Below are 19,630 nucleotides of genomic sequence, written 5' to 3'. Positions count from 1 at the left end.
ACCAAACCAGTCTATAATTCTATCATGTTGATCCCAGAGATTCATGCAGCACTGGAGGGACATCCAGCTCCAACACCACCCTTGGGGAAGCTGCCTGGGAGCTGCCATGCAGATGAACACACAGAAGGGGGTCAGGAGACCTTGGCTGTGGCCTCCAGTGAGGAGAGGGAGGGTGTGCAGGGAGGTGTGGCTGAACGCTACCACCTCTGCCTGAACTGCTGGAAGGTGTCAGCCTGAAACAAATGAGTAATTGTTTCTCTTGGTATCAAATGACGTAGTTGACCGGCCAGCTAATCAGCTGAGAAGTGGTGAGGCAGTGAGGTAAGCAGGGAAATTATTTAGAAAGGTAATAAACCTAAGTGTGATATAAATATATCAGCATAATGGATTTTGCTTACACAGGAATACAGAACGGTTACCAGTGTGTGTAGCATAGGGAGCCCTCCATGGCTCTTCACATCTGTGTATTTTAGTTTGAGAAACTTAAGATACCTAAAGGCCAACTTCCATTAGCTCTGCGCCTTTATTTCCCCCTCCATCACAGCCACTCCGCTGCCTGCCCTTATGGGGTGTGGTGTCACTCCCTCGCCAGCCCCAGTAGGAGAGGAAAGAGGTTGGAAAAGCAAAAGCAAGAGAATTGAGGGCTAAAACTCCACATCTTTTAACAAGAGAGCTGGAGAGGCTCTGGGTGTCCCCACGGTGACGAGCAGCACCAGCCAGGCTCGCTCCTCTCCCCTGCAGCCACGAAGGAGCCCCGGAGCGTCGGGCAGGTGGAAATGACCTCGTGAGATACAAACTGCCCCGGGGGTAACGTGCTGCTGCCTCACCCAGCCGCGCTCACATCGTTAACCCGGCATCAGTCACGGGCCAGGAATGCCCAGGCATTTCCGCGGTGCCTCTGCCTGAGCAGCCCCGGCTACCTCGCTCAGCTCAGCCCCAGCGCGGGGGAAACTGAGGCACAGTCAGGTGGGGGCTGTGCCTCCTCCGTGTCACCAGGCGCAGGTGGAAACTCCTAAAAAGCCGAGAGGAACGCATTTAAGTCACAAGGCAATGCCTGTGACTTGACGATGGAGTCTTGTGTGTCTCTGACAATTCATGTATTGGTAGTCGAGCAGCCACAGCTGAGCCCTTCGTGGGCACATTTTGCCCACATGTGAGAGAACTCGCAGCTGCTCTCCCAGAACCTGTGATTGAAGCTCATCTGTGCTGCTGGCAGAGCATGGCTCAGGTGTTGTTGAGGAGCGCTTATTGATAATTTTTTTTTTTCATAACTACTATGTTCTTTGCAGAAAATACCATATTCCTTGTAGTTACGGGAATGTGGTGACATCTGAGAGGAAAATTTTATTCTAAAGCTTGTCTTGACATTTGTTTTTCTTCTCTCTTTTTAAATTTCTCTTTTAATAAGGGGAAAAGGAGGAAGGGAGAGCAGAAAGAATGCAGAGGAAGTGAGACTTTCCACTGCAACAACAAAACTCTTCAAAACATTTTTTTTTAAAGCAAAACAATAGCCAACAATGTCAGAAAGCATATCATGGCAGTTTAGTAAACATCCTTAGCTTGCTTTTTTTTTTTTTTTTTTTTTTTTTGCCAGCTCAGAGTTTTAACTCCAGTGACTCCTCACACAAGTAGATAAGAGGATTGACTCCGGGGCATGGGCAGGTGAGCTGGGAGGCAGGAATGTAAACACATGTTTTAACTGCAATGAGTAAAATCCTCCTGGATCTGGCATCACCAAGGCATGTTGGGTGCCCTGGCACTGCAGACATTGAATACACTGAATTACAGAATCACAGACTGGCTTGGGAACTTAAAGATCATCTTGTGCCACTCCCTGCCACGGGCAGGGCCACCTTCCACTATCCCAGGCTGCTCCAAGCCTGTCCAACCTGGCCTTGGACACTTCCAGGGATCCGGGGGCAGCCGGAGCTTCTCTGGGCACCTGTGCCAGGGCCTTTCCATCCTCTAAGTAAAGATTTTTTTCCTAATATCCAATCTAACCCTGCCCTCTGTCAGTTTGAAAACACTGCCCCTTCTCCTGTCACTTTATGCACGTATAAAAGGTCCCTGTCCTTCCATTTTATAAGCCTCCTTAAGGTGCTGGAAGGCTGTAATGGGGTCTCCCTGAAGCCTTCTCTTCTCCGTGTTCCAATTATATCCATCTAGTTACGTTTTACAGACTGCTATGCACAGTGTACCTGTGATCCAGGGGATGGATCAATGCTGTGGCATCACTGCTGGCCATGACATGACAAGGATCCCTGTATACATAGGAAAAAGATCCTTGCAGTACTGTAGTTATGCCTGGGTGCTTTTGTTCAGCTCCTGGTGCAGGAATCCCTTTCATTTACATTGTGACCTTGGGCAAGCAACTTTGCTGTGCTTAAAATTAACTTCTCTGCAAACAAGGCACATAAATCTCCGTGTCAGGAGAAGCTGCAGCACAGCATGAGGGGCTCAGGTTTGGTGAAGGGTTTTTCCACGCCAAGTTGTCACATGTGTGGTGTCCCTTTGGGGCAAGGGCGCCAATGTTGTCCCAGGGATGGGGTGGCCCCGATTGTGCACCAAGCCATGAGCCTTTGGCCACTTTCCATGGGGGAAGCAGGTTCAGTAAAATCTGCTGTGGCTCAGGGTGTTTTCACCCCCGCTTCTCCTAATTTGTTTGGTTTTGCTGGCAGAGCTAAACAGGGGCTGCAGAGACTGATGAAAGAGGCTGCAGGCTCATATTACCAAATAAAAAGGCTGGAGCAAATTGGCGTGCCTAGCCTGGGAAAACAAAAGCTAAGGGCAGCACAAGGAGAGCGGTGTGCGGATGGATCCCAGGGTACGCCCTGCGGGAGGAGATGAGCTGCAGAAAGCCTTGGCACAGGTCTCTCGGTTGTCTGTAGCCTGTGACTACACGCAGCCTGGAAACAAGAGGTAGCTCTTAAACGCCGGAGGAGGGAGGGCCTGCAAGGGCTTCCCAGCAGGAGCCCCGTGTGCCCGGAGCACACGAACTCCTTGGTGCTTTGTGAGGAGTTTCAGGTTGCAACAGCCACCACAGGGCAGCACGGAGGGTCCCTCAGCCCCGCACGCCCGGGCTGGCATCACTGCAGGGCAGTGGGAGGACGTCTGTCTGTCCAGCCAGGTCCGGGCTGGGTGTGCTCTGCAGATAAACAGCTCCTTTTACACTTACTCATTCTGCCTGTGTACACAGCCCGCTCGCCAGCGGCCGGGAGGTGCCTTTTCCCGGTGCTGCCTTTGGTGTGGGTTTTACAGATGGTTTTTATTCAATCAGGCAGAGATGACAGGGAAACATGGCAAGTGTATGAAGCGTGCTGGTCATCCCTGGCTTCCTGGCACACCCTGACCTTCACCCGCTGGTCCACGGGGAGCATGGGGCCGTCACTGACTCCTCAGCCCCAGTCCCAGGTGGCTGTCGGGTATCTTTGCCTCTTACTGGACACTTAAAGCGACTGGGGTTATAAAAACAGGAGCAGGGAGAGGTGACAGCTGGGCCTGGAGAATTACAGGGAGGAAATGAGATTACAGGGAGCAGGGATCACCAGGAGGCAAGATGGCCCCATCCTGGGCAGGCGGCTTCTTCCCTCACAACATGATCACAGAACCCGTCCCTTCCCTCACACCCTGGCTCCATAACTGGCTCCTTCCCTTATAGCAGACAGGGATCCATCACCTGTTCCTTCCCTCATAGCCTGACCCCACAACATGCCCCTTCCCTCCCAGCACAGCCCAGCCCCTGGAGCTGCCCCTGTCCTCACAGCCTGACCCCACAACCTGCTCCTTCTCTTACACCAGTCATGGATCCATCAGCTGCCACTTCCTTCACAGCTCAGCCCTACAAGCTTCTCCTTCTCTCCCAGCCCACAAAAGGACCCTTCCCTCATAGCAGTCAGGGATCCATCAGCTTCCCCTTCCCTCACAGTTTGGCCCCATAAATAGCCCCTTCCCTCAGTAATCAGCTACCCATCAGCTTACTTTTCTTTCACAGCTTGACCCGAAAATCAATCCCTTCCCTCCCAGCACAGCCCAACCCCTGGAGCTGCCCTTTCGCTCACAGCCTAGCCCCACAAACAGCTCCTTCCCTTAAAGTAGCCAGGGATCCATCAGCTTCCCCTTCCTTCATAGCCTGACCCCACAACCTGCTTCTTCTCTCACAGCAATGAGGGATCCATCAGCTGCTCCTTCTCTCGCAGCCCAGCCCCACAACCTGCTCCTTCCCTCAGCACTCAGGGATCCATCAGCTGCCTCTTCCCTCACAGCCCAGCCCCACAACCTGCTCCTTTCCCTCACAGCCTGGCCGCACAACTGGCCCGTTCCCTCAGCAGTCAGGGACCCACCGGCCGCCCCTCGCCCGCCGCCCGGCCGCAGCGCTGCCCCGTCCCTGAGGCCCGCCCCGCTCCCTCAGCGCGGCCGGGGCGGGGCGTGCCGGGGCGGGCTCGGGGCGGGTCCCGCCTGCCGGGGCAGGCACAGCGCGGGCCGCAGGTACGAGCGGAGCCGGCGAGCGGAGCGGCCGGGCCGGCGCGGCCATGGGGAAGGTGCAGCTCTTCGAGATCCGCCTGGGCGACAGCCGCGTCGTCTACAGCCCCGGCGAGCCGCTGGCCGGCACCGTCACCGTGCGGCTCTCGGGTTCGCTGCAGTATCGAGGTGAGCCCGCGGCCTGCCGTGCCCTGCCGTGCCGTGCCCGCAGCCCGCGGGGACACACGGCGGTGCGGATATCCCGGGGGGGTTCACGGGCTGCCCCGGCCCGCGGGGCGCCGTGGGGATGGTGCCGGGCAGCAGGCGGGTTCCCTTCCCCGGCTCTGGGGACAGAGGGCTCCGGGGCTGCCCCATCGCTGCTGCCCCTACTGCCATGCGGCGGCCCGGGAGGGGCTGATGGGAGCAACCTGCTGGATTATTTCCTCCTCCGCTTCCTCCTCTTACTTTTTGCTCCCATCCCATAAATAAGCGAACAGCCTCCCCACCCCCTTCCCAAAACCGCCCAGTGCGGGGCTGTGCCACAGCAGCCTCCGGAGCTGGCGGGTGCCCAGGGTGGCAGCGGGAGGTGGTGGAGGAGCTCGGCCGCCTCGTTCTGCTTTCCCGGAGCCCTGCGGCTTCCCTGCGCTGCCGGCATCGCCCTCGAACGCCGAGCCCGGTCGGACGGAGCTCCTGGGTCGGACGGAGCCCGAATGTGTTAGGGCAGGGCGATGGGAGGAGGTGGGCGATGCCGTGTCCCGGTGGGCAGCAGCGCTGCCCCGGCAGGAGGGAGGAGGAGGGCGATGCTGTGTCCTGGCAGGAGCGGTACCCACCCAGCCCCCGGCTCGCAGGCACCGTCCGCAGCGAGCAGCCGTGTTGTAATGTCTTGGATGAACTTGGGTGTTTGAGTTGTGGCTGCGCTAGTCTGGGAGATGTCCAGGCTGTGTATGAGGTGCTGTGTGTGCCAGGGGAGAGAGTGCCCGCTGGGCAGCAGCGATCTGGAGCAGGAGGTGTTTGGGTACAGCGTGGCTGTTGCTCCGTGTGAGGCTCAGGCCATGCTCGTGGCTGGTGCAGTCCGTCAGGACAGGGGGATGGGGCTGGACTACAGGGAAATGAGGTGCCGGGTTCGGATCATCCAAACCGGGAGCTTCCTCCCCCGCCCTAGAGAAGTCGTTCGCATTTGCAAGTCAGCTTTGTGCTCAGTGCTGTGGAAATGTGAAGCGATTTGCTGTTTTCCCTGAGGTCTTGCTTGCTTCTCGTGTGTGCATGCTGCTTCCTTTGTAACAAATTATTGGAGGGGGAAAAAAGACCAAGTAATGTAAAATGCGAAGTCTCTGTTCAAGAGCCGTCAGCCTGGATGATGGTGCCTATGCTTGCCTGTGCCTTCCTTTTGTGAGCACCTCTCCCAGTTGCCTGCAATAGCTTTTTGGAAGCTTCTTGTGGAAAAAAGTATCTAGGACAAGTGCAAACTTGTATCCTGTTTAAGTCCTGTCAGAGCAAAACAGTTGCAGATGCAGCGTTTATCTCCTCGGAGAGTACTCCCAGACGCACTTCTTCCAGCAAAGATGTTCTTAATGAAGTCTGGCTGACTTCCCTCCTCAGCCCATCCCATTGACTTCCATCCCGTCCTGAAGGGGCTTCTGGGGGGGACAAGACTTTGGCCTTGGAGGGTTTGGTTGTGCTGGCCTCTTGTGCTGCCGGCTGGCCATGGCTGCACCTTGCTGCTGCCTCTACAACTCCCATTTGGAGAGGACCTGCCAGGTTCTGCTCTACACCAGCTCTCCTTTGCTTCCCGCTGGTGTTGTAGCGAAGGAGGAAGGTGTCTCTTTGTTCAAGATCTTTTTTCTGCTTCCTTATTGCTTTGATTCTGAGAAGCATCAGGGTCTGGTATAAGTACTGGTCCTGAACTTAGGAGGGGTTTTGCTGTGGAATCTGGTGTTGGTGCTAGTGCAGGGATTTTGGTAGGAGCTGGGGCAGCTGAGCTCTAGGAAAGCTGGTAGAAGCATAGAGCCAAAATCTGAGGTGGGCTCCATGTAGTTGTTTCTTCTGCTGTGCTGAGGTCACCTGAGCAGCTTTCAGGCTGAGTTTCCTGTACAGTTTGGCTTCATAGGCTGGGGCAGAACCTTTTCATTACAGGTGTCTGAAATCACCCAGTGAAGTCACATTTGGATGTGAAACCAACTTCTGCCAAGCACAAGGTGGCTCTTTGCTGTGTGTTCTCTGTGTGTACTCTGTACCTTATGGTCTTTGGTGTTTAAACTCTCCACACTTGCCTGGGGATCTCTCGGGATCTCTAGGGGTCTCCTTCTTCCTGGATGAAGGAAATGTCTCACCCTCAGAGAAAGAGATTCTACATGCTGCTGAAACACCCTTTTGGTGTAACAGCAGGTTACACCTGCTGAAAGAGATCTTAAAGGGACTACTGAGCCCTGTTGAGCTCTGTGGGCTCAGCAGTGGAGGGATCAGACAACCTGACATGCTCTGGCTTCCTGCTGAGGTGTGGGGAAAGCTGGGTGGCATCAACTTGTCTTGCATTGCATATATCACCCCCCACACCTTCTGTGGCCAACTGTGACTTTTCAGACTAATAAGCTGCTCCCAGGAGAAGACACAAAGTCCCCACCCCTCATAGGTCTGGCCCACAGCACCAAGGTTTGCTGCTTTCCATTTCCTGAGCCGGGCGGGTCCGGTGTGGTGACTTCTTAGTGCTGTAGTGTGTGAGATCACAGCCGGAACCAGGCTGTAGGTGACTCTTCACACGGTAACTTATGGCTCTTGAAAATTACACCTTCTGAAAGGTGACAATGCAAACAAACAGAGCTCCTTGAGCCTTGCTAAACACACGAGAAATCTTGGGTCATAGGACAGCATAGCTGGGGACACACCTTTTGGGATTATAAATGTTCCCATTTACGCTGGTGGTGTTGCTGAACAGCAATGAAGGCTGTTCAGGAGCACATCATCTTCAGTTGACCGTGCAGCAGCATCACAAATACTGACTGGTCCTTGGTGACCCACGTTGTCCTAGGTTACAATATAGATGTAGTTAAGTATTCTATTACCACCAGCTGTGGGCCGTTAGTTGTTACCACCTGCTAATGACCCGCCCCGGATAACAGACAATGGGCCACAAAGGACCCACCAAATGACTCATGGACTTATCTCATCCCATTGTGAGATGCTCTGCCCAGGAGGGAAGAGCTAAGCATTCCCACCTGGACATAACCTGGCCTTGGAACTGCCTGAGCTAGCCCTGTCTACTGGGTTCCCAGAGGACGAGAGCTACCACTGGACCTTCAGCTGGAGACCAGACCTTCCACAGGATCACCGCTTGAACTGAACTACTTCAGTTGGACTGCTACCACCACCCTAACAGGGTGTCAAGTTGTATCTGACTTTGTCAGTGCTTTTCTTTGTATTATTTCACTTATTATTAATTTTTCCTATTAATTTTAATATTGACTTGTGATCTCCCACTGGTTTGTTTTCAAACCAATACACACGTGGACCTTCTGAGGAGTCACACTTTTTCCTGTGCTTGTGCCAGGGTGAAGGATCTTGCCAGAAAACTTCTGAGCCTCAGGGGAGAGCCCTGATGGAAACGGAGAATTCATAATCATTGTGCCTGACTTGCTGGGTAAATCATCAAACGTGTGTGTACAAAGAATAATTAATCATACAGGAAGCTTGTGCAGGGACAGCTGGAGATGGAGTTAATTTGGAGGGAGGAGGAGGGACGCCAGTTTGTTCGGAGCAGGGCAGGCAGTCCTGGTTGCCGGCAGGAGTGTGCGGGAACAAAGGCTTGTGCTGCCTGGGGATGCTGGAGCACTTTCCTCTCAACTCTGTGGCTTCCAGGGGCCATGTGGATTATTTCGGTCCCGCTGCCTGCCGTTCAGTGAGGCTTCAACGAGCGTAATGTTAAAATAACAGCCCTCTCTGCCAGGTCACTGAGAGTAAAGAAACAGCAAGTGCTTTCCGGAACAGATTTCAGCACTTTGCTGTTCTCCACTCTGTTATTTGGCTGTGCGGGTTTATGCAGGGATGACTTGACTTCAAAATCACTCCCTTGAACTACAAAGCTCCAGACACAAGTACCTGTGTCTGTTCATGCTCTAGAAATACAGATACATAATTCCTGTTTCTGCAGAGCAGAGAGCCCATGAATCGTAATTTCTTTCTCTGATCTTAAATCTAGTAAATATTCTTCCTTCTCAAATGGAGAGCAGAGAAAGCTGGTTGTGAAGGGGTATGGAGAGCAGGGCACTGGAATCCTGAGTCGTGTCCAAACTAAAAGGTAGCTTCTCTTCCCTAGAAGGGGCAGTAGGGAAAAATTTGGGTTTGGTGGTTCTGATGTGTGTGTAACCTGTGCCCTTCCTGAGGGGAAGGGATGACACCAAAGGACTCTGTTGGCCACGATTCTCCTACCACTTGACCTCTGATACAGAGGAAAACATTGTTCCTGTGGGAAGGCTGTGGCTTGGGAAAGTGCTGGGGAAAAGGTGGATTCAGTCTCTGCATGGTGGTCTGGCTCTATCCTGAGTCAGAAGTTTGTCTATAAAGGAGGATTTGAGATCCCTGTGCTGCAGCTTAGGTCACCTGCACACCATTGGGGCAGCAGGGACCCCATGGCTGGTCCCTGTTTTGGGTACAATGTGGGGAGGGAGTGTGATCCACAGAGCTGAGCAAGGCCCGGGGGTTTGGAGGGCAGGAGCAGCTCCATCACTGTCCCTGGTGATCCTGGCAATGTCCCATGAGGCTCTTGAGCTGCCTGGTATCCACCAGCAGCAGTGGGTGCCAGGATGAGGCGAGGCTGGCACTGCTGCACAGGAATGCTCATGGATGGCTCTGCAGCATCGCTCCCGCAGGCTGGATGGCTCCTGCTGTAGGGGAGCTGGATTAACTTTCTTTTCTCATTGTGTGAAGCGAGACAGCGGGGAGCTGTGTGGCCAAGTCTGTCTGAGGCTGGGGAACAAAAGAGGGATTTTTGCTCTCCTGGCTGGCTTGCTGCTAGAGCTCCAACTCCTCTGGAGTCAATAACTAATCACGAGATGGGTTTGTGTCTCTTGTTGCTGCAGTGAGCTGCTCTTGGCCGCTCCCCCCGCCCGCGCACCACTTGTGCTCAGCTGAAAAACTGTTTGCTGCTTTCCTTGGCGAGGAGACATGCCACGGCCTCCCATCCCTTGTTTAACAAAATGGGAGGACAAGTGGAGTGGAGTTCTGTCTGTCTGATTTGCTTCCAAGTGTGACAAACGGGGTGTGAGTGCTTATTCCTTCCCTGGAGCAGCGCAGAGCTGTCAGAGAGGGAGCTTGTCTTTCAGGGCTGGAGTCAGGTAGGCGGCAGGGAGGCTCCCTGGCTGGGAGGAAGAAGCCCGTGGGTTTCCATCCCTCTCCTCCCGAGGCAGCTCTCGATCTCTGGCTGTGTTGGGAGAGGAGGAGTAGCCAGGGAGGTGCAGGGATGGGTGTGCTCCACTTGGAGTGTGTTGCAGAATACTTTGTGCTGAAAGTCATCCCCAGGGAAGAAGTAGGTGTATAGAAGACACACGAGAGCTGTCACTTAACTTGGTGAAGACTTGTTAGAGTCTCTCACAGCCAGTAAGAGGAGCATGGACATGTGGATCTTCCTCTGCTGTCTGGAGAGGGGCTGCTCAGACCCTTCCAAGAGAAGAAGGGAGTGGGGTGGTTGGGTTGTGCTGCGAGGCTGCTGCAGGCCTGACCTGTGCCAAAGCACAGAGAAAGGTGCTCTGCCAGGCATTGGGGAAGGTCTTTTCCTTCTCCTGCTCAGGGCAGCTACTCCTGGAATGGCTGGCAAACATGTCAGGGGCTGGGCTTTGGTTTGGTGCCTCTTTTCTTGAGGGCTGATTGCTGAGATAACCAATGTATAGCCTTTAGGCTACTGGTGTGACCTCTGGAGTCTGGCAACAGCAGTTGCTGTGGAAGTTAATTGCCTCTTTGTGCTGCTCTTAAAATCTGTCACTCTTCAAATCTCTCATGGAGAAATGCAGACTGAAGGAGAGGAGAAAATGAGCAAAGGACCAGACTGTTGCCAGTCAGTGGATTTTTGCCTTGTGCTCTGTGTGTGCTCAGAGTCCCTGGGTTGTGTCCAGGATCCAAAACAGAGGTGAAATGGATTCACACCACAAAGATGTTCAGGCTTCTGTCTGCTTGTTGTGGCTTTTAAACAGCAACTCCACATTCCACACTCTCTCTGATGGCAAATAAAAAGTAGGTGATGGGGTGCACATGTCAGTGAGGTGTTTTGCCATGGGTAAGTTTGTGGGTAGAGGCCTTTTACCAGAAAGTGGGTTCCTGTGGCTGGGCATTGCTGTGTGCAAAAGGGTGGCCAGTGCCTTGTAGCTGAATTGTGTGGCTCAAGTAAATTCCCACAGATGCACTGGGACCTTGAGATGCTGGATGATGGCAGTGGAGAGGATATGGGGTGTCCTAAGGTAAGTACGGAGCTGTTTTTGACCCTCTCGACAAGATGAGGGTGGCAAGCTAGTGCCAACCTGGAATTATTTGGAGACCTAGTTTAAAAACACCCTGATCTCTGAGCACCTTAATCTTCCTTAAAAACCGGAGTTTGTCAGATATCCGTAGCAAAAGCTGTTTCCAAGGAGCATGAATCATTCTGGAGCACTAATGCTTATGACTTCCACTCCTTTGTTCTTGCTGACGGCACTGTGCTCTCTGTCAGTCGTTCTGGCTCAGGCAGCTCAGACCAGAGGTAACAATGCTGCAGCAGTTCACTGTTCACCCCTCCCAAACACACCCTCCTGAATCCCAAATGCTTCCTGCAATAAGAACGGGATAAAACTGGCTCAGAAGGGGGGAAAGCTCAGTATGTGGGTAGGAGTTGGTGCCTTCTTGATGGGGAATGTCAGCAAGGGACTGAATGTTGGGCCCAGGGGTCCAGCTCAGGTCCCAAATGGTCCTTTTCTGTCTGCTCATATCTCTGAGGAGCCCAGCCTGACCATGAGCACTGTCTTACCAACCTGTAGCACTCCCAGCACAGCAAGGATTTGTTATGTATCTGGTGCTCTGGTAATAACAAGAACATAAGTCATCTTTCCAAACTGATGATCTTGCTATAAATAGAGAATCCAGCTGCTTGCGTTGAATGGCATCAAAGAAAATCATAGGAGCAGCTCTTATGCTTAGTGAAGTGGATTCTGGCTGTTTTCTCTGAAGATGCTGGGGTTGGGAGATTTCTTGACAACTGAGATGTGCAAAAGCAGTGCATGAGAGCTCAGTGTGATGTGTGGAACCCTCAGCAGGGAGCAGGTGAGGCTGGGATCTCCCATCCCATGCTGTGCCTTCCTGCCTCCCCAAGGAGAACCTGCCTGTGCTGGGACCCAGCCAGGATGAGGAGGCACTAAATGCAGGCTTGCTTTACTGCTTGTAAATAAGGCTCTTCAGGAAAAAGCACTTGAAACCTCCCCTTCTAGGAGGAGGGGAGCTGGCTCCAGGCTCGTGCTTGGGAGCTGCAGCAGCACTAAATCATTTGGAGGTGTCTCAGCAGTTCTGTGTGCTGAGTTGCGAGTTCAGTGCCTGGAGCAGCAGGAGGACAGACCCTTGGTGTGATTCTGCCTGGCTGCCTATCTCCATTCTCCTATCTCCTCTCCCTGTATGTGGGCTTCAACCCCTCACACCAAAACTCGTGTTCCCAGGATGGCTGAGCAGTCCTGCGTGTGCTGCTCTGGTCTTTCTCCTGCCGTGGAGGCAGAGGCTCACTCAGGACCCCGGGTTGTGAGAACATTGTCTGTGCTGAGTCCTTCCAGCCCCAGGGGTGTCCAGCCTGTGACTGACCTTTTCCAGTCCCACCAGGTGCTGGGCTGACTTTGCATGTGCTCCTCCTCTCAAAAGTGGGTGCTGGGGAATTTGTTCTCAGGAGCATCCCTTGAGCCCCAGGAGGGGATGGAGAAGTGTCATATCTCCTGAATTTTACATCTGCAGGGCTGTCTGTTGCTGAGGCCAGGAGAGCTGTGTCCAGCTATGTCGTGGGTGGCAGTGAGGGTCTGCCAAAATGAGCACCAGCCAACAGGACTTGTAGCCTTCCCTCCTAGAAAAGGGTATCTGAGAGCCTCAGAAGAAAACGAGTGTGACTCAGTCCCACAGCAGAGTCTGCCCACAGGAGCTCTGGTGCTCTGGTATTACAGTAAGCCTGTTAAGCATGAATTTCCAGAACTCTTTGAAGCCTTTATTTAGAAAGAGTCTGAAAAGGGAGTAGGCTCTGGTGAATCAACCTCTTTGTGGTGAGTAGGGAAACCTGATCAGTCGGCTGTTTATCTTCTGCAGTGGCTTTTGCACCCAGCGTGGAGGGTGATGGGTGATGCTCCTGCAGCGGGGGCAGAGGGGCTGTCTGGGGAAAGAGCTTGTCAAACCTGCTCCAGGGTGTGGGAAGAGTGGAGCAGGGCTGGAGGTGGTCGCACACAGAGGTATGTTCCCAGGACAGAGGTGTGTTCCCAGGACATCAGAGAGCTCAGCCTGCCTGGCTGCTCCTTTTCCACTGGAATTGCAGCTTGTTCTGCCAGCGAGGTGGGAGAAAGTGCCAGGCTTTGCACTTGCTGGGAAAGAACAATTGAGTTTGCTAATGAGTTTAAAAGGGTGTTTTCTTACATCAGCATCCAGCACATCCCCCTTGGGACCTGCAGTGCTGTGTGGTCCCGTTGTGGTGGGGTTCCTTGCCCAGTTCTTCCTTTTTTAGACAGCCAAATCAGTTGTACCAGAATATCTTAACTCCTCTGGCCTAAAGTAATGTTAAGTGCTGGGTGGAAACCTATTTCACTTTGGGCAAGCTATAAAAAAAGAGATTCCTCACTTCTGTTTTAGCACTGCTCAGCCTGAGGAAGGGTGGCTTTGGTCCCTGGCTGGCTGAAGTGTTGAGTGCTGGCAGGTCCTGGCATCCATCAGCATTCCTGTGAGCCAGGGTGAGCTGCTGATTCTGTTCCACTTGTCTGGCTGCATGCTGGGCATCTGGGACTTGCATTCCCTTCCCACAGGGCTGCTCTGGGGGCCAAATGCTGAAGATTAAGATGCCCTGACTGCTTATGTATGTACAACCTCATTTTGCTTTGAAGATCATAGCTTACTTAAATTCGGGGCTCACAAAATCCAGCTTGTTACTCAGGTCCCCTGAGAAGGATGGAGTAAAATAAATCTACACCAAATTTATTAAAATAAGTCTGTCCTGTGCAGGGGATCATGAGTAAAACTCTTCTGGACTCTGCTGAGATCCTAAATACGAGATGTTGCTGTACCAGGCTGGCATCTGCAGACCCTGCCTGGAGCTTGATCCCATTCCAGTCCATCCCTTCTGAGAGCAACAGAGGCTGCTTCCTTGTGGATGGGGTGAACAGAATTGAGCCTTAAATGTAATGTAGAAGAAGGGCAGGCACTCCAGTCTCTCATAGTTTCCACCTATGAATTTCTGTCCGGAATAGCAGAAAGGAGAGAAGATTATTGAGACTAAAAGTTGGCTTCACACCCCAGAGCGATTGAAGCTCCACATGAAATGCTGCCTCCATCTCTCCTCCAGCCTTCTGCTCCTCTGCAACCTCTCTGCTTTTCCCCTCCAATACTTGGAGGGATGGATGTTGGGAGAGGAGGAGGCTGTGAGTGCTGGCAGTGTGGCTCAGGTGGGTGGCTGGCGTAGAGATATTCCTGGGGAGCTGTGAGATCTGCCTCTCTCTGCCAAATAGTTTCTCACTGCTGTTTGATCTGGCTGTTCCCAGCACTCAGGGGTGCCTGTGTCCACCAGCCTGGCCTGGGAGGAAGAGGATGGTCCCTCAATGTGCTGGGGTGGGGCATGGTTGTTGTCCTTGCAGGAGGACCCCAGGACATCACCAACCTCTGCCCCATGTGTGGCAGCAGGCACTGAAGGAGCAGCTCTGCTGGGCTGTTTAGGATGGGGGGAGAGTTTGGGTCCCTAAAACTGGTCTGATGTGCAGCTTTCTCCTTCCCTGCTTCCTCCAGTGCCTGGCCATGTCCACAGACTCTGCTCTGCCTGCCTGTTATGGTGCAACCACCTCTGCCCTCGTGGGCTCTTGAGCACAGCAAGCCCACTCCTCCCCACCTCTTCCCAGGCTGTCTGCATGGCTCAGCACTGAGATCTACATCAGTCTGAAGCTTAAAAAAAAAATCCCAAACTTGTGCTGCGTTTCCAAGAGGCAGTTTTGGAGAAAGGATTACCTCTGTCCTAGAGCATATTTGGGGAGCAGTTTGGTTGTAGCAGCAGCAGCATGGTGGGATTAGGGTGAAGTCCCTCGGTCATGTGGTGCTCCATGCCTGTTGCTAAGGAGCTGCCTGTGGCAGATTCAAGGCACAGACTTTGTGGCACGTGTTCACCCCCCTCCCGCAGCCCGTATGGCCTTGCTCACTGGTGAGTTTTCCCCCTGCAGCCTGGCATGTGCAGAGCCAGGCTTGTTAAATGTACTCAGCTGAGGATTTAATTCCAGATGTTTGAGATGACCCCCTTCCTCCGAGGGCAGCCAGCGTGCTGATCAAATGCTGTGATGCTATAAATAAACCTGTCTGCTCCACAAGGGAGGAAAGCCTTCGGTTTGAACAGGAGTGTGTTCTAAACAGGAGCCCAAGAGTTTGCTTTCTTCGCTTAGGATGTACATTGACCCTTGGTTTTGGGGAGGAGCTGGAAAATGTATGTTTCCCTGCTGCTCTCAGCTTGATGGAAGAAAGTGCTTGCAGAGGGGGAAGGACTGACCTACCTGGGAAAGGACTCAGACAAGATTTGTTCTCCTGCTTTTCTGCAGGCACACACCTGCCCAGCTTCCCTTTGGAGATTTCTGCATTGCTGGAATGAGGACATCCTCATGTTTACACTCCCTCATCCATACTATTTTCCCCTCCTCGTGCTGGGCTGGACTCTGGCTAAAATAACTAATGCGTAATCAAAATAATGGCTGTGGGTCACTTTGCCCCTGTGGCAGAGCTGTCACTCCCTTCGTGTTCCTACAGGTGGAGTTTTCCAGGAGGAAAACTGCACTTTCTCCAGCCTCCCTACAGTGTGGGACTGCTTTTGGTGGGTCTGGGCTTCCTGCAGGTTGTGTGAGACATCCAGGTGCATCCTCCTGCCTCAGCCTGGCAGTGGACATGTACAACTCTGTTGCAACAGCCAGGGCAACAGGCACTGCTGGCACTTGGGATGGCATTTGCTGAACTTGGGTTTGCAGGGCTGGTCCTGTTGCCCTGGAAATCAGCTCACTGGAAGGTCAGGAAGGGAGGTACTGTCCCTTGCATTGCTGTGAGGGGTTTGGCTGGTCCAACCCTTTACAGGGTGTAGAAGGCAAGTGCCAGCCTGGGGAAGGAATGGCTGAGTGGCAGAGCTTGCTCTTGCTCCTGGGGGCTAAATGATGCTAAAGCTTGTGCCACTGCGGAGGGGCTGCAGCTGGGCTCGTGCATGGCAGGAGCATTGCCACAGGCAGCAGCACAGGGACAGAGAGGGGTCAGACACAGCAACAGCTCAGAATTTCACTGGGAGCCTGTCTGCCGCCTCCGAGCAGAGAGCTGGCTTGGGTGTGAGCTGTGTGATGGCTGGCAGGCTGTGGGAGGTGGGATGTCCCCCTGGGTCACGGGGAGCAGCAGCCAAGTCCTCCATGAGCTGCAGGCTGCTGGTGCTGTGGGAGATGCAGCTCCCTGTGCGTCAGCTCCAGACAAGTCACCTCCCAGGGCCCAGCTACAGGCTTGGATTTGAGTTGAGATGGAAAGCAGAGACAACTCTTCTAGACAACTCCTCTCCTTCCCCATTAGGGGCCAGATTTCTTTCCTGCCTCTGTGCTGGGCTCTTGGGAAGGAAGAAGATAAAAACCTCCCCAGACAATCCTTAACCTTGTTCCAAACCCACTGCTGCCTCCAGCACTTGGTGTAAGCTCTGCTCTTGCCTCACTGGCTTGTGAAATGCTCAAGACTATTTGTGTCTCAAGAACAGACAGGATGGACCCAGAAGGATGGGGACAGCTGAGATTTAATTAGGAGCTGTTGGTTTAATTAGTAGTGTCTCAATATATTAATGCATGAGGGAGTTGTGTATCTCGTGAGTTTCCAGTCTTCCTGCTCAGCCCTTTCTGTCTGAAGCTGTGTTTCTGTGTAAAGGCCATCACTAGAAAAACATCACTCTGCCCTTCTTTTCTGCCTCAGCTTCCTCAGTGTCCACTTTTCATGGAACTTTTCTAGGAATTACCCAGTCTCTACAAACTGAGAGTAACATGCTCTGCCTATGGGTCTTGCTGTCTCCCAGGCTTTCCATTTTCCCAGCACTATCTGGCCCTGCTTTGCTGGCAGTGTGGGTAACCTCAAACCACTCATCTTCATGCAGATCCAGGGCAGAGATTTACAAGGCTGGAGGATCTCAGGGCATACCCAAACTTGTGATCTTTGCTGAACCCAGAGGTGTCACTCCAAGTGGTGCTGAGGTGATGTCCTGCTGCCACTGTGACAGCCCATCCTTCTGTCAAGGACAGCTCCCTACTACCATGCTTTGGGGAGGGGTTTGGGCTCAGGGGAATCCATCACCCCTTCTCCCAGGGCTGTTTCTGGCTCCTGGGATGGAAAATGGCTCATTCCCAACTCATGGATGCTCAGAGTCCCTGCAGCTCTGAGTGTTCAGATGGCAGCTTGAGGCAATCAGTTAAAACGTGGTGATTGCTGTCTGCCACAGCTCTGATGGAGAGGGATGAGGGAATGGGGCTCTGGCTTCCCATGGCTGGTTTCCATGAAATGAAGACTTCTTTGATGCAGACTCACTTGACTCCCACAACTCCCACAGCACTTTCTCTTCCCCTGCTCCCTTGTTAGCTGCACCCAGGCATGCACGAGTTTTCCAGAGGGTATCTCAGTCGCCGGCTGCCCTCTGATTCTGTTACTAGAGCATGCCCTGGTCCCTTGTGCTCTGTGGGGTCACTGCAGGCACACAGTGGCTCTGCCATCCATCTCATCCCACGTGTGCAGGGCTGGGCTTCTCCTTCCCTGCAGCAGGGACGGCTGGAGCCTCTGGGTCCAGCAAACATGGCTGGGGCCACGTGGTGACCTGGGTAAGCTTCAGCTGGCAAAATCCCAGGGCTGTTTGTAAGTGCCATTTGAGAGCTCAGTTGCCAGCTCTTCATCCATCCTTGCAGAGGAAAGGGAATGCCGGGATGGTCTGTTTGTCCTGACTAAGCTGCTGCCAAATGCAACAGCCACCACCTCCAACTGTGTCAGGTTGTGTCAGGAGACGCTTAGGCTGGAGATCAGGACAGGTTCTTCCCCCGGAGGGTGCTGGGCACTGCCCAGGCTCCCCAGGGAATGGGCACAGCCTGAGGCTGCCAGAGCTCCAGGAGTGTTTGGACAATGCTGCCAGGGATGCACAGGGTGGGGTTGTTGGGGTGTCTGTGTAGGGGCAGGAGTGGGACTGATGATCCATGTGTGTCCCTTCCAGCTCAGGGTATTCGGTGATTATTTGAACTGGTTTTGCTGCTTCCCCTGCCCAGCCTAGAAAACTCAAACCAACCAAGATGCAGCAGCTCCTTCCCTCCCCCTCTGCCCATACCTGTTGTGGCAGGTGTGTGACATAGGTGGGACTTGAAGTCAGAGGCATTTGTTTGGGACTGAGGCTGAGTAAAGCAGGGTGGCCATTGAACCTCTTCTTGCTCAGCGTGTGACTGGATTTTGGAAGCAGAGATGTGCACACACAGCCTGCCCCTGGCAGAGGAGGGGATATGTGTCCTGTGCCTTCCTCATACCCAAAATGCCACGCCAGCTTGCTGAGGAGGGCAGCTCACTGGGTCAGGAGAAAAAGCAGTTTGAAGTCTATGGCTGCTCTCCTTAAATCACCTTGGAAGAAGGCAGACGTGCCCAGCTCCTGGCATCTCTATTTTTATTTTGTGCAGAGATGGATATGGCTGAGCTGTCTCCTTGTATTTCCAGCATTTGGCGCGTGCTGTAGCGTGTTGCTAAAGATGTGTCTGGCTGGATGTGGAGCTGCCCGCTTCCCTGAATCCCCGAGGGACTGCAGGGGTGAAGGGCTCTTGCCTTCTGCATGGCTTCATCATTCATTGCTTCTCTACTTGCTGCTCTTTGCCTCCCCCTTCCACTCCCCTTACAGTTTTTGAACTTTGTTTTTTTCCTGTATTTATTCAAATCAGCCTGGGTAAACAGGGAACAGGAGGGAGGTGACTGGGGCCACTGGTAGCACTGGATTCCACAGGTGTTTTTAATGGGTTTCTAATAACTGGAACTGGCCTATTCTGATGCAGAAACTTTTCTTATTTTCTCTATCTGCAGCTTGGCAGTTCCAAGATTTCCTTGGAAAGCCTCAGACTGTGCATTTTGCTTCCTGACAGGCAGGCTGACAAGCTCTGTGCTCAGGTGGTTCCATTGCAGCAGCTCTGACTGCTGGTTTTGCCAGATCTGTCCTGACAATGCTGTTTTTAGGTTTCAGCTCCCCCAGAACCATGTGCCTGAGCTGTCCCTGTCACACACCCCTGTCCCTCCTCCTGCTTGTGGGCAGGAGCCTGTACAAGAGAGAGCTAGCTAAGTCCCCAGTATTTCCCTCTGCTCATGGGATGCTCATGGAGAGGCTGATTTCATGGTTCACTGCTCCAAAACCTGATTAGGAGTGAGATAAATGCTTTGATCTGTTGAACCAGGCACCTCTGAAACCTCCCAGATAACCTGGCCCTGTAGTTACCAGGCTTTCCTGCCCTGGGGATGAAATCAGGGGACTCTCTGGCTGTCCTGAACCTGCTGCCCCCAGCATCACCCCCTCTGTGGGGGCCTGGGGATCTGCTGGCTCTTTCAGGAGCCTGGAGGATGAGGTGGGATATGCAATCCCTGTCAGCTGTGGGGCAATAGCTCAGAGCTATTGTCCACCCCATTTCTCCCCCAATGAGGTGGGGGGAGTTCGTGCATCTCTAGCAGGTTGAAGAAGATGCTCCAAAACAAATCTCTGCCCCCTGAACTGCTCCAAGGCTTGTCCTACATCTGGTGACTTGATGTGCCTGGTGATGGAACACTGGGAACTTTAGGGAATGTAGAGGGAAGGGGAGAGTGAAATTCCTTCAAACTTTTCAGCTTGAAATGCTGCTTTCTGTCCTTTGGGGCTGGAATGGCAGTCCCTGGGCATGTGATGGTCAGGGAATGTGACTTGGGAGGGCTGCCCTTGGTGGGGATGAAGGGCTGGAAGCTC

At 53.3% G+C, this 19,630-nt stretch overlaps 1 protein-coding gene across 1 annotated transcript in view; it reads left to right on the top strand.

Moving 5' to 3' along the window:
- The first annotated feature begins 4,445 nt into the window (after window positions 1-4,445).
- Window positions 4,446-19,630, top strand: part of ARRDC1 (arrestin domain containing 1) — a 38,899-nt gene continuing 23,714 nt past the window's right edge. Inside the window, exon 1 of the mRNA XM_085076402.1 lies at window positions 4,446-4,647. Coding sequence (XP_084932528.1) covers window positions 4,530-4,647 — 118 coding nt within the window. The 5' untranslated portion in view covers window positions 4,446-4,529. The remainder of the gene's footprint in view (window positions 4,648-19,630) is intronic.

Source organism: Lichenostomus cassidix, chromosome 17 (genome assembly GCF_008360975.1).
Source record: "Lichenostomus cassidix isolate B80296 chromosome 17, HeHo_3.0, whole genome shotgun sequence".
Lineage (NCBI taxonomy): Eukaryota > Metazoa > Chordata > Aves > Passeriformes > Meliphagidae > Lichenostomus > Lichenostomus cassidix.
The sequence above is the reverse complement of the archived record's forward strand: the minus strand, read 5'-3'. Positions and strand labels throughout refer to the sequence as shown.